Consider the following 13,718-nt stretch of genomic DNA (forward strand, 5'->3'; position numbering starts at 1 on the left):
TGTAACAGAGGTGATTCACCTAAAGCCGTGAGGAAGTGAAGTAACAGGCCATGTGACTGGACATAAAAGTTCGGTTAAACTCACGAACATATTTCTGAGGTGTTGAAAACGTGAAATGAGGATCCACTGAAGTCTAACAGCTATAAGTTTAACATGTATGTTGGAGCTCGATTAACAGAGAAATGTTTTCTTTTAATTTCTAACATCGGATAAAAACACTTCCTCGGCACTCAGACTGAATCGCGCGGCGTTCCTTTAGCCGGCGAATCGTTTCTCAAGCACCAACCAATCTGAGGAAACATGAATAAACTCGTCCACTTGCGCGTGAACAAAGCCTCGTGCGCCGTCACGCCGACCAAAGCAGCTTTTAATACGGTGCTGCTGACAACTCCACACTCCAGTGGAAAAACAACAAAAGGAAGTAAATATAGAAAGTTTCTGTGGCGCTGAAGGACTCGCTCGTCTCACGATGCAGCGCCGAGCCGATGTAAAGGCTGAAACTGGCAGTTAAAGGCTCCAGTTGCAGCTCGGCAGTTCAATAAATACGTTTAACAATCATTTAAAAAACAAGACTCTGAATAAAACATCCTGGTGACTTCCTCCGACTCAGGTGGAGAAATAAAGAGTTGCATAATGATGCAGACGGACGGCCGTGACAAGGACGAAGAACGACTGGAATAAATCCTGATGTTGCACGAGTGAAATACTAATTGTTCGTTTAATTCACCCAAAGCGTGCGCTGAGGAATTAATAAAGGTTTGGTTTAAAGGGACACGAGTTGTTTTCATGTTTGTTGTTGCGGTTCACCTAAACTTGCTTTGTTTCCCGGCTCGTTTGTGGATTTATTCTCGGGGGGAGTGGAAGTGATCCACTTCACTTCTTTGAGGGAATGTTTGACTTTTGTCCCCCTGAAGACAAAACACATTTAAAGGGTCCGACTCTGTTTACGGCGCTCTGCAGGACGCCTGTGCGACGGAGTTGTGTTATAATACTATTGTAAAACTGAAAGCAGCAGTTTGAAATCCACTGTAAAGGTGGGGGGGGGGGGTGGGGGGGGTTTCAATTATCTTCACAGATCGTGACCCTGAATTTCTCCTCGCGCTCTTCAGATTTCAATTTGGGCGCAGCCCACAGTAAAGCGCCGCAGCGGCTCTATCGTGTTCAAACTCGTGCTTTTGTGCGCGAGCGTCACATCTACACCGCGGCGGCTCCAGGTCGCTGACGGCGTGACGGAGGAGGATGTTGTGCGTGAGCCGGGATGCGACAATCAAGAGATTAAAAACAAAAACCCAAAAAATCTGAAAACACAAGAACAGGGGAAAAAAAATTAGATAATTGAGAAACTCTTCTTTTGTTGCTCCATTCTTCATGTTTTCTCCTCTTCTATGTTTCCAGCAGCAGCGGCGGTGGCGGAGGCGATGGAGGCGAATCTTATTCACACCTGAAATGGACAGAGGGGAGGAGGGGGGGAGGAGGGGGGAGGAGGGTAAAAAACACATTAAAACCTGTCAAATGTTCGGCGGCACAAATGTCACGAGAACAAAACATGAAAACAAAGCCAAACAAAAAGAGGCAGAGAGCAGCGAGCGAGCGCGGGGGGATTAAAAAGCAATCGTTGATCCCGAGTCGGCGTTCCAGGCCGCCCGGTGCCGCCGGGAACTGGGACACGCTGTGAGAGAACAGCGGCAGACCCGAGCGGCCGCGGCGCGCTCGCTTAATCTGTGTAAGAGCAAAACTGCGCCGAAGATTAAACGAGGCCGCTGTGATTACAAACACAGTTTTATATGGCGGGACAGCGAGCGGCTCGTAAACAGCAGGTGACCTGTGGGTAAACTCCAGCCAGCTGCTGCTCGTCAAACAGCATCGAGTAACTGATCATCAGCAGGTCTGAGCTGCTCTGTGGAAACTGTTCCAGTCTGCAGGTCTGAGACGTTCAGGTGTCGCAGTCTTCACCTGGGTGGACGTCCCAGCAAACTCACCCTGCGGTCGCTCTGCAGGCCGCGGTTAGCAGCTTAACCCTTTAAGACCGACCATAGAACCAAGTCTGCCAGAGCTTATATTATATGTTTACATGCTGTGGAGCCATTTTTGGGAGCATTTCAAGTTGCTATACATCAATACAACCATTACAGCCCAGATTTTAATAATATGTCTGCATTAAGTGCATAGAAATTACATAAATTGCAAAAAAGTGCAATAAACTACAAAAAAATTTAAAATCGTTTTTGTTTTTTAACATATATTCTAGTTAGAGAAATTTAAGAGGCTTATCCCTCAAAACTGTAAATACAAAAAGTTGCACAAAATAGTTTCCCACCACAGGAAATTTATTTTGAGTGTCTTCATAGTTTTATTTTTGAAATACACCAATTTTTATATACTGCAGGAAAAATGAAAATAAATATTATAATGCAAATTTGCAAAAAAGCAGCATATGCATCAAAATAAACTATTTCCAGTGCAATATGAGTCCTAAGCATCCCAGAAACCACACAGAAAGTCATAAAGTCAAACATAACTTTTAAAAACACCAGTATAGGCTCATGAGGCCCTGATGGTAAAAAAACTACATTTCTGCGAAAATGACGTCACTTCCGGTTTCGGGCAGGTCATGGCGGACATGTGATAGTTCGTGCTGATGTCTAATCCAATGTAGGAAGTGTTACAAACAGCTGATCGGATCGGCAAAGCGTGTTTCTGGAATATTATGTTTTTGTTGCTGCAAGTGCTTTTTATGCAGTTTTTGCAAAGCTACATGTGGAAGGAAACTGTGACCGAGGACAAGCTGATGACATAAGATGTAAGTACAACTCCTCCAGTTTCATATGCAAAAAAATTATTGCGCTAGCTCACGTGGTTGCAGAGCTACCGGGATTTAAAAATAGTTACAAAACAGAGCGTGCTGCTCCGACCGGCTTTAAAGGGTTAAAGTTCATGACCTTACAGATATGAAAGGACTGAGTAGCTATGGCTCGTTGCCAGGAGAAAGCCTCTTCACCAGCTGTCAGCACGGCGGTGGGCGGCTGTTGATTTGACCACCTCACAGTCACCGACCGTGTGACCACAGATGAAGCCTGACCGAGAGGCTGGACCTTCACAGAGCTGTGCATACACGAAACCTCAATAAACTGAAGCAACGCTGTGAAGAAGAGTCCTCGCCGTGCTGCGAGAGACTGAGCCACCGCTTCAGGTCGAGCTACGAGCTGCTGCATCACAGGACCGTACGCAGTTCCCACAGTGTGTCTGATCAGTGCGCTCGCTTTAAATAAAAACTGAAACAACGGCGAACATCCCTGCGGCTTCTGTTTAAGCTCCTCTGAGCTCGACACAGATTAATCCATCAGGTCTCGAGTCAAAGAGGAAAAACTGCTCAATGTCTTCTTCAGCTGCGAACAGCTGCTCAATCAGCTGTTTAATCACAAACACCAGCTGACAAGCCACAACAAAACTTTATTACCCTCACATACGTAAACAGCGTGTTACTGAGTCAGGCCCAGAGTCAGGGCCCTCTGAGCTTCACCTAAACGTTACTTAAAAAGACACAAACTGACTACAAGAAGATGAAAAACACAGAACACAGGTTAGAGCAGGCTCACAGATGCAGCGACAAAGAGAAAACAAACAACTGCAAAGACACAAACAAAGAGTCAGGCGCTAAGACGAGTACTGCACAGCTGCTACAGAGACACAAGAAACAGCTACAAAAGACACAAACATACAGACGGACACATGTTCTCCACAGAGAACGTAACTGAGAGCAGCTTGAACTGTGACTAACTCGTCTCGAGCTTTTTTGAGTCCAGATACAGAAGACTACGGTGAATTTTACAGCCATGACTGTTGAATAAAGACGCGTCTCTGTTTTAATAACTAACTTGGGAAATAATTGGTGAGTGTCAGTGGTTTAGCTGTAGGAAGCTGCGTCTTTCAAAGACTTCAGCAGGAAAACGACAGCCTGATGTTCCTCTGAGCGCTCACAGACCCCCAACTTTCAGTGAAACTGGGGAAACTTATCCGAGTGTTCACGTGTTGCTGCCAGTCCAGAAAAACTGCTTTTCAGCGCGTCGCTGCAAACGCCGCAGCTCAGACCGTCTCTAGCGAGCGTCTTCTCTCAGGTGTTTGAGGCTCAATGGTGGCAGAAATCACAGCTCCTGGTCTCCTCACCTGACACTCTGCCTTCAGGCTGACAAACCGCGGACGCGTTAACCAAGAACTGGACACTAAACCTCATCGATCCCGCCCACCACCCGTTTGACCTGCTGCCCTCTGGACTCGCCTCAGGTCAATCAGGTCTCACTCCCACAGACTCACAAACAGCTTCTTCCCCTCAGACTGGAAGCTAGCACAGACCCCACCCACACTCACTCTTAGCCACGGTCCTGAGTTAGCCTCACCCTTCAGGCCAATCACAGCCTGCAAACATGCAAACGCCACGTCTGACTGAGGAGCGACCTGAGCTCCCGTCAGCCTTGCAGCAGACACACCTTTAACACCCTGCGTCGCCTCGCTCTCAAACCTAGGCTTCGACGCCGCCCGGCGGGGGGTGACGACAGAGCCCCATCAGCCCGTTACAGGCGGACGGGTAAAACTGACTATCCTGCTCAAATGGACCAATCAGATTGAGACCACAATAACACAGATGCAGCATCAGGAGCGCTGGGAGCTCTGAGTAATTAGGCAACTTCAAATCAAAAAAAACCTTTTTATTAAAAATGACAAAATGGAAAATAAACGAATGTTCCTTTAAGATTAAGGTGACGCGGGAGTGACTGTGATCGCCTCGCCGCTCGGTGTTTCGCATCATGATGATGACAGCGAGGGAGCAGCTCTGCAGCATGTCAGCAATTAAGGCTTCATCTATAAGGTACGACTGTTGATAAGTTATTACAGACGCCGCGCTCCACTGATTAAATGAAGCCCGGAGCTGCTGTGATTAGTGAGACAGGACAATGGATGGTGGGCGCACACACACACACACACACAGACACACACTCAGATGAGCCGGGGACATCAATTAGCGCTGCTGCAGAAATTTGTTTTTGCTCCGTCGGTCGTTACGACTCCCTAATATAATCTGGTTGATGCCATCACTCTTTAGCGCTCTTTATTAGTATCATCCTGCTGATGTGACCTTTGACCCCTAACCTCATGTGTAAAATGGAAAAGGAGGGAGCGCGAGAGCGAAAGCCGATGTTCGGAGCCCCTCGCTCCTCTCCATGTTCGAGACCTGAACGCGTCTCGCCTCGTTTCCTCCTCCCGTTCTTCATTTCCTCAGCAGGTTTTAGTCCCTTCCACCCCCCGTTTACCTCGGCCTCCTCTCCAACAGACCGGCCTTACGCTTACAGCAGAATAAGAACGGGAACGTATGTTTAATTTCTAGTATGTTTTGCTTAACGCCTGAATGCTTTTTTATTCTGACGAGCGGCGGCTTTGATTAAGCCGAGCGATCGCTCTCAGACCAGCACCGGGGGAAAACAGTCGAGTTTATTTCTGCTGCAGTTTCTCCTCTCAAGGTCTCAAATTTGGATTTTATTGACTGGTGTGTGTTAAATTGTGCTTTTCTGTCTGTATTTCTGCTTTTAGATTAATTACAGAATGCAATTTTTTGTCCTTGTTGCTGTGATATCGACCGTTTTTCACTGGCTGTGATTTGTGGGTCTGTTGTCAGAGTATAAACATGCTTCTAATAGTTTATTCAGAGCAGCACCAAATCAATATTTTCATCTGAACAAAGGATTAAATTGACTGTGTTTACTCCGAAAGCTGTCATTCGGAGTGGTTTAGCAGCCCACATCGTGTTTTCCTATTAACTCTGGAGAGCAGTTTAGTGTCTTTCAGCCTGAAGTTTTGGTTTTCCGTCCACACGTTGAGCTGTTTTTATGTTACTCACGTTACGGCCATGCTCGGCATCAAAGAGGTAAAATACAAGCTGGTGGAGAAAAACCAAACCAGCAGTGAAAAGGTGGAGAAATTCCCTCAGGATTTTGTGGAGTCCCGAGTGTCTGACTATAGAGCGTCCACATATGAACAGATGACGTCAGCGTTTGTCGTTGTTTAGGTTTGGCCCACGCTCTCTGATGGGAAAGGGTGGAGTGCCCACTCTGGCGGAGGGGAGCGGCAGACTGATGGAGGCTGTGGTGAAGGTGAAGCTGTCTTACTGGTTGAAGCTGCCCTCGCATATGGCCACGAGCTCTGCGTCCTGACCACAGGAGTGAGACCGAGGAGGGAAAAAAACGAGCTTTCCCTGAAGGGAGGCTGGGCTCAGAGCGGAGCCGCCACTCCTCCACGTGGAGGCGAGCCAGTGGAGGCGAGGATGCCTCATGGATGTCTCCCAGGGGGGGAGGTTCAAGCGTGTCCAACCTGGAGGAGATGAATGTCTCGCGGCTGGCTTGAAGGAGGGGAGGTGTGTCTGTGCTTAGACACCAGCGGGTACGAAAACAGATGGATGTGATGGAGGCGGGGGTGGGGGGTGAGGGGAGGAGTGTTATGGTTAGCTACGGCCCTTGAACGGGGAGGGGGGGGGTGTTCTCCTGAACGTGGCCTCGGCGATGAAGCTGCTAGTCGGTGCACGCCGATCGACTCCTGTTGGAGGTTTAATGAGAAAATTCAGCTTCCTGTTGCCATGTTTTAGTCGGCGCCGCATATTTCCCGAGTTCGAGTGTGAACTTCTATCTGGAGCAGGTGTTTCCATCAGCTGCGTTTGGTGATTCCAGCGTTCACCTGCCACGCATCGCCGTCGTCGGAGCGCCAAACTGATTGGAGAGCAGAACTCGGCCCTCCAGCGATAACCGGCGCCAGAGCCGAGCGTCTGGCAGAAGCGGGCGAGTCTGCGGCCAGCCGCCAACAAAGTGCCAGGGTTTAGATAGCTGCTCGTGTTAATTTATCATCCCGCGCATGGTCCAAATCACCAACCCCCCCACCCCCCAGGCGCCGCTGATGAAGCCACACTCTTCCTGTTTCGCTGCTCTGCAGCAGCTGCTGGTGCATGAACTGAGGAAAAAGGACGGTTTGATTTGGGTTTTATCATGTTGGACATCTCATTTCTGTAAACGGCGGCCTCTTCTGAGGTGAGGGTTGGAGCAGAGGGGTGGAGAGAGCAGCTGCAGCACACTGATGGAGCAAACATCTCCAGCAAACACATGCGAGCAGAATCTGTGTCCAGTTTTCAGGTAACCAATCAGAGTGCACCTCGACTCAGGGCGAGACAAAGACGAAACTGTGTGGATGTCACAGCGAAGTCTGAACCCTGATGTCAACGTCATGTCTGTGCAGAAGACCCGCTGTAACCGTGTGATGTTGGTGGAAAGATGAGAATATTACTTCTTCTTTGACTGCTTTAGTCTCTTCATCATCAACTTCTTTTGGTCTTCTTCTTCTTTGCTTCTTCATTACATCCAGACTTTGAGTAACATGAATTTTATGAAGTTTATACTTTGGAACAGAAGCTTTTAACAGAATGCTAAAGTGTGTGAGACTTCCAGTTTCTGCAAAGCCTTGTAACTGGTCACTGGGTCTGAATCATGAAGCCATGAGGCTTTGAACCTGCTTCACTTGTATAGCACGACTTAACCGGCTCAGATCTGTGACCTCAGCAAACACTTCCCAATGAGTTTACAGTCTCAGTTTCTAGTTTCAAGTGTGTTTGCAGTCAGACTAAAGAGAGGTCGGTGTTAGTGTGTGATTGATAAGTCCGTAGTCTTGATGCATCTCAATCATCCAGGAAAATAAATCTCCAAAAGTTGATTCTGTTCATCTGGACGTAGCGTTTTCTGGGAGAAACGTTTCGTCATCATCAGGTGACTTCTTCAGTCTCTGACTGCAGGTTTCAATCTTATAACCAGTACATTTGCATAATGACTGAAACCAGCCCACTGAAGGAACAATGGGCTGTGAGGTCAGTTCCTTAATCATAATTATCCAAATAAGTCCGTAGGTTGTCATTTGTCGTGTTGGATTCCAGAACATCGAGACGGTAAGACCCAAAGCACTCCACGCTCTGCTGCAGGGTTTTGTGCTAATTAGCACGCTAAACCCATGCATTTTAACCTCTGAGCATGTTAGCATGCCGTTAGCCTGCAAACTCTGTAGTAACAGTGCAGAGAAACTGACGCAGAAGATTGAAGGTAGCAGTATAACTTCAACTGTGACTGTTTCCCAGCCAAACACCAGTAATGGTGCGTGATGCATCATCTTCTTTAGAAATGTTTAATAATTAATAAGCGAACACGGCGCCTCATCGTGCCCGACGATGTGTGCCTCAGCGCCACATCGTCGGGCACCGACCACAAAGTCGAGCAGGAAGCGTGACGTTTAAGCGTTTGTCAGAACTTCCTGTCTGACGCAGTAGAGGTCAGCATCGAGGTTTTCCTCTGTCACGGTTTATTTCATTGTGTTTTCACCGGAAACCGTCTTTATTAGTGCCGAGCAGAGCGCTGCGTTTCTTATTCATCTGAGATCAGAGTTTCAGTTTCTGGGCGTCTGATTCAAACGCAGCATAAAGCAGAGAGTACGCTGCGTTTTCTGAAAGGAAAATAACTTTTTACGCTGCTCTGGATCTTTGTGGCTTCTGTAGCGCAGTTGGTCTTCAAAGCGGTGGTGTAATTTATCTCCGGCGCCTTCGTGAACAGTGTTCCTCTGTTATTTTTATGTGGGAAGGAACTACTTTTTCAGATGTTGTATTATTATGTGCACGAGTCACTTTGCCTCAGCTTTTTTTCCCCTGTGGGATAAATAAAGCCTTTTTTTGGACTGAAGCGAGGCAGGTAAAAGGAGCAGAAACCTTTTTCAAATATCACTGACAGGAAGCGTTTTACTTCCCACTCCCACGCTTGCTGTTGGTTTTTTTAAAATGCTGCATATTGATTATTGATTCCAGCTGTCAGGAGCTGATTTTGAAGGCACCCGAAAGTGGCGACAGTCTTTCAAAAGTGACACCGTAAGAAGTGGAGTGTCTGCCTCGTTTACAGCCGTTTGTCTTGAGGAAATCATTTGAACCGATTCTATTTTGATAAGCAGAAAGCCGTGTAGAAACATTAAGACTTTCAATCTTCTGTCAGAACAGACAGAGGAGGGAACAACCGGCCTCACTCTGTCATCACACTTTGCCCAGGCGGAGCCTTTTATCTATCAAACTTTACCGCACCGGGGGGTCTGTTTGCTATTTTTGGGCCTCCAATAATGTTTTTTTTCCCTAAATTTTCCTGAAGTTGGTGTTTGTTGCTGAGCGGTTGTAGCCAAAACTCACACAGCTACACACACAGACGGTGATTGGCTCGAGTGGGTTTGTTTGTTGCCTGGGATCGAGGTGTTGGCTTCAACACTGACAGGCTGGGAGAGGAGGGGAGGGGGGACACGGGGGACCAATGAGGGCCTCGCTGAGTTAAATCACTTCAGTCTGTAGGTGGTAAAACCTGCAGCCACACATTCAATTCACTTCAATCCATCCATCCATTTTCCTCGCCGCGCGGCCAGCTCCGGTCACCGCGAGGCTGGAGCCAATCCCAGCAGGACACCGAGAGGCGAGGACAGTTTATTCAAATGTTCATAACAATAAACACCTCAAGGGGATTTAAATGGTAAAATAAAGGCGTTATAATCTTTATTTATTTATTTTTCCAATGTGAAAAAAATGTGATGGTGCCCTTTGAGTAGCATTTGGTGATGGTGGGGAGGAAGAACTCCCCAACAGGAACAAAGATGTAAGAGTGAGAGGTGGAACAAATAAGAGTAAGACTCAATGATGTTTCAAAATAAAACAGGAAGTGAGTAGATGCAGGTGAGGGAATAAAGCTCAATGGTGTTTCAAAATAAAACAGGAAGTGAGTAGATGCAGGTGAGGGGATAAGACTCAATGATGTTTCAAAATAAAACAGGAAGTGAGTAGATGCAGGTGAGGGAATAAAGCTCAATAGTGTTTCAAAATAAAACAGGAAGTGAGTAGATACAGGTGAGGGAATAAGACTCAATGGTGTTTCAAAATAAAACAGGAAGTGAGTAGATACAGGTGAGGGAATAAGACTCAATGGTGTTTCAAAATAAAACAGGAAGTGAGTAGATGCAGGTGAGGGAATAAAGCTCAACAGTGTTTCAAAATAAAACAGGACGTGAGTAGATGCAGGTGAGGGAATATAGCTCAATAGTGTTTCAAAATAAAACAGGAAGTGACAGAGACCCAGAATGACTGTGCTAAGACTAAAGCAAATTGTAAAACTTTGATCCAGATGAATTTAAGTCGAGTTTGATTTCATGTAACGAGGTCGACTCTGTAGATTAGAGTGAAGCAGCAGACAGCCTCGGCCAAAAAGCTGAACGTGAGACCTGAAGTGTGTTTTAAAGACAGCCGCAGGAAGGCTTCAGCGAGCACAAACAACAGAAACACACAAAACACAAAAAAAGCACATGTTTTGTAGCTATTTGCGAGGGATGTTCGTGTCCGTGCGGGTTTGTTTGTTGTGGTGGAGATCCTGCCGCTGGACTGCACTGACCTCGAGGCAGCAGCGACGTACAGGGAAAAACATGAAGAAGAAAACTGCCGGAGAGCAAAGATGCAAACAATGCAGAAGTGGAAAAACATTCCACGTTTGTCAACGAAAGTTTGGTTTCTGGAAAAATTCCACCTTTTACACTCACACAGTAGGTAATTTGTGCTTCTCTCGCTACAGAAGAATGGCCAAAATCAGAGATGCACCACGGAAAGATGTGATTCATGCTTCATTTAATTGCTTGAAAGGAGGTCATTTGTCATTTCTGGCATTTTCTAAAATAAGTGATTAATCATTTAACTAAGAAAAAGCACTTTTATTGCCAATGAATGCAATTCAGTTACAGATTTAATTAAAAAACGCTGCCCTTATAACACGCGCTAAATACTTTCTGCCGTGGATGCACCTTCCAGCGGCCATCTGCTCTCGCTGAACTCAAACATTTCAGAAAGGACTCGGGAGCCGCCACACGCCGCCACGAAACTCAAACTCACCGTTTATCCGGTCAGCCTCCCAGACGCGTCCTCCGCCATCTTCTTCTCTCTGTCCACGAGCAGCTCCCGCCCTCGCCTCGAGTCCTCCAGCCAGGTCCCGAACACCTCCCGCACTCCTCCGAGGACGCCCCCGTTCCGTCCCCCGTTCTTCAGCTCCGCCACGCTCTGCTGCCTCAGTCTGTCGGGCCGAGAGCGTCACGTTAGGTGGAGCACATAGCAGGAAATAGATTTTAACATTTGAAACAGCGAGAGTGGCGACTGATGTGGAATCACGGATGCTTTAGGAGTTTAACGAGTGCCCACAGAGCTCTGCTGGGGACGCTTTGGTGCAGCCAGCAGTTAAAACCTGTGTTCAGTGTTACTCTTAGCACCTGTCGCTGTTTTCACCTGTCTCGTTAGAGTCACGTAGTGACGATCAGTCCTATAATGATGCCGTCTGTTCAAGATTGATAAATAAAACAATAAAAAAAGATTAAAAAATAATTAACGGTGAGGTAAAAATGTGAAATTAATGGGAGGGAAAGCACAGATGCCGTCCTGGGCCTAAGACTGTTGAAGGTTTAGATTTTCTCGTCATTAAAAACAGCCTGAAGCTGTTAAAGGAAACTAAGTGTTTTAGTTTCAGTGACGAGCAGCCACACGTGAAGCAAACATGAAAAAAAGGTGAAAGTGCGATCAGCCCACACAAAGAAACTGGACTAAAAACCAGTCGTTTGTCCTTCAGCACCAACAAGAGCTGTCAATCAGGTTTTTTGAGATGCCACTGAGGTGATTGCGCACAATCATATTTAACGCGAGTGGGTCATAAGTGGAGCGTTTTTAATTATAACGAGGAGAAACTAATCACTGCAATAATTTAAAACTGAAGAAGGAAATTCTGTGGAAACAGAGCGAACCCACACATGACGAGCCTCTGTCACAGCCACGGGAACACTGAGACGAGCTGCGCGTTCGTGCTTTAAATCAGGCTTTACATCGGCAAATAAAAGGACACGATTAACCCCGAACTCCCATCTGAGCGCCGCTGACAGTTTCCTTTATCGCTCTGCATTGTTGGGCCGTACGTCGCACGTCACGCGGCGTGCTTTGTTGCAGAGTTTATGAAATAAACAGCAGCCAGAAGGATTCGAGTGTGCTGTCAGTGCAGGTTCACGCCGCGGTGTTTTCAAAGGCTGAGCCAGAAACCCGGAGCAGGCTCACGGGAAGAATAAAAGGCTTGCCCAAATTATAGTGGAGATATTGGTTTCCAACGTAATGGCTGTGTTATTTGGCCAAACATGTCCCAAGCTCCTTGAAGGAGAGGCAGACTAAATAGAGTCATGTCGATTTGTAGGTTAATGTCCTGAAAACAATGTTAATGTGGCAACGAGAAAACAGCAGCACAAGCCCGCCGAGGGGAAGCGCAAATTTACTTTGGCTGCTCAGGTCACCACAAAGGTGCCAGTGGGTAGAAAACGGTGCTGAAAGTACCAGGGGTGCAGTTCGGTAAACACTGACTGCACGAATTATCGAGGAGACGCGAAGGAGCGAGGTGGAATTTGGTGACTGGGATATAGGAATAAGATTGACTCGACTCTTTATGAAAAATTATATTCATTTCTATCATTTCATCTACATAATAAAGGAGGTGGTCACACTGAGAAACGGGGGAATTATAGAGGGCTGTCAGCAGCTGTCAGTGTAGGACTACGTATCCGTGATTTCAGGGCTTAATTTGCTGTTTCTCTGCCAATTGTGGCAAATTATTCAGTCACTTTACATATACTTACGCAGCATTGTAAGAGTCCTTCACTACACTGCTTTTAAAAACATTTCAGTAAAACAGCAAAAAGCAGAAAAACTTCCACATTATATCTTCATCCTGTTCTCGTTCCCAGGACACCGAATCAAAGCGCTTCTCAAATGTAAGACTGAAACCTTAAATCACATCTCTGATCGACACACCGGGCTGAGACTGAGCGTTTCCTTCTTTGTGTTTTCACAGACTCGTATTGATGTCTTGATTAACTTGTTGATCTTGAATCATGATAGCCATCACTCCGCTTTAAAACCTTTAAAATCTGTATGTAGATCAAACGAGGGCAGATAAATGGAGAATGACATGCAGCTTAAATTCTATTAACAGTTTAGTTTTCTTTATTCTGATTGTTTGCTTTATGTAAAAATGTAATCGTAAACATTTCACAGTAATTTTATCTGCCTGCGTGACTGGTTAAACAAAGGGTTTCAACATTCATTACACAGGCCTGCAGGCCGGTGTGTATGGAAGCCACCAACTGGTAAATGTTTACAGACAAGTCTGTGGCTTCCATGCAAATTACAGACAACTGCAGCAACCTGTTAGAGACCAAAACAATTCTAAGGTGGTTTTCAGTGCAGCACTGTGGACCTCTTTGATGCTAGCATATTCCACCAAACCCTCGCGAATGCTTGCAAAATACACACCTTTCCACTTACGACCAGTGGCTACCAGTGGATTGAAACTTACTATCCAGCAAAACGTGAACCGAAAGTCGTCAAGGGGAAATAAACCATGGACTCTTAGCTGGTAAAGTTTCAACTTTCAAAATTAGCGGTACTTAGAAGATACCTCATAAGGTTGACATCCACAGCAAATGAAAATGCTTTTCATAAAAAAATCCTTCCAAAATTTTAAACTTAGGTTTCTGAAAATTTGCCTATTCAGCATGAGGTTCAAATAAAACCCTACCCTAACCATGGATGGGTCTGTAGTGGTCCATGT

The 13,718-nt window shown here is 46.3% G+C and overlaps 1 protein-coding gene across 5 annotated transcripts in view; it reads right to left on the minus strand.

Moving 5' to 3' along the window:
• Positions 1 to 13,718, minus strand: part of LOC146492542 (zinc fingers and homeoboxes protein 2-like) — a 144,432-nt gene that overhangs the window by 11,826 nt on the left and 118,888 nt on the right. For 4 of the 5 annotated variants that reach the window (XM_085149188.1, XM_085149192.1, XM_085149191.1 and 1 more), the window contains 2 exons: positions 10,976 to 11,153; positions 7 to 1,441 (listed from right to left, as the gene is read on the minus strand). In XM_085149188.1, coding sequence (XP_085005314.1) covers positions 10,979 to 11,153 — 175 coding nt within the window. In that variant the 3' untranslated portion in view covers positions 7 to 1,441; positions 10,976 to 10,978. Of the gene's footprint in view, positions 1 to 6; positions 1,442 to 10,975; positions 11,154 to 13,718 lie in introns of those variants that run through there. The other variant, XM_085149190.1, reaches the window with a different exon arrangement.

Source organism: Neolamprologus multifasciatus, chromosome 22 (assembly GCF_963576455.1).
Source record: "Neolamprologus multifasciatus chromosome 22, fNeoMul1.2, whole genome shotgun sequence".
NCBI lineage: Eukaryota > Metazoa > Chordata > Actinopteri > Cichliformes > Cichlidae > Neolamprologus > Neolamprologus multifasciatus.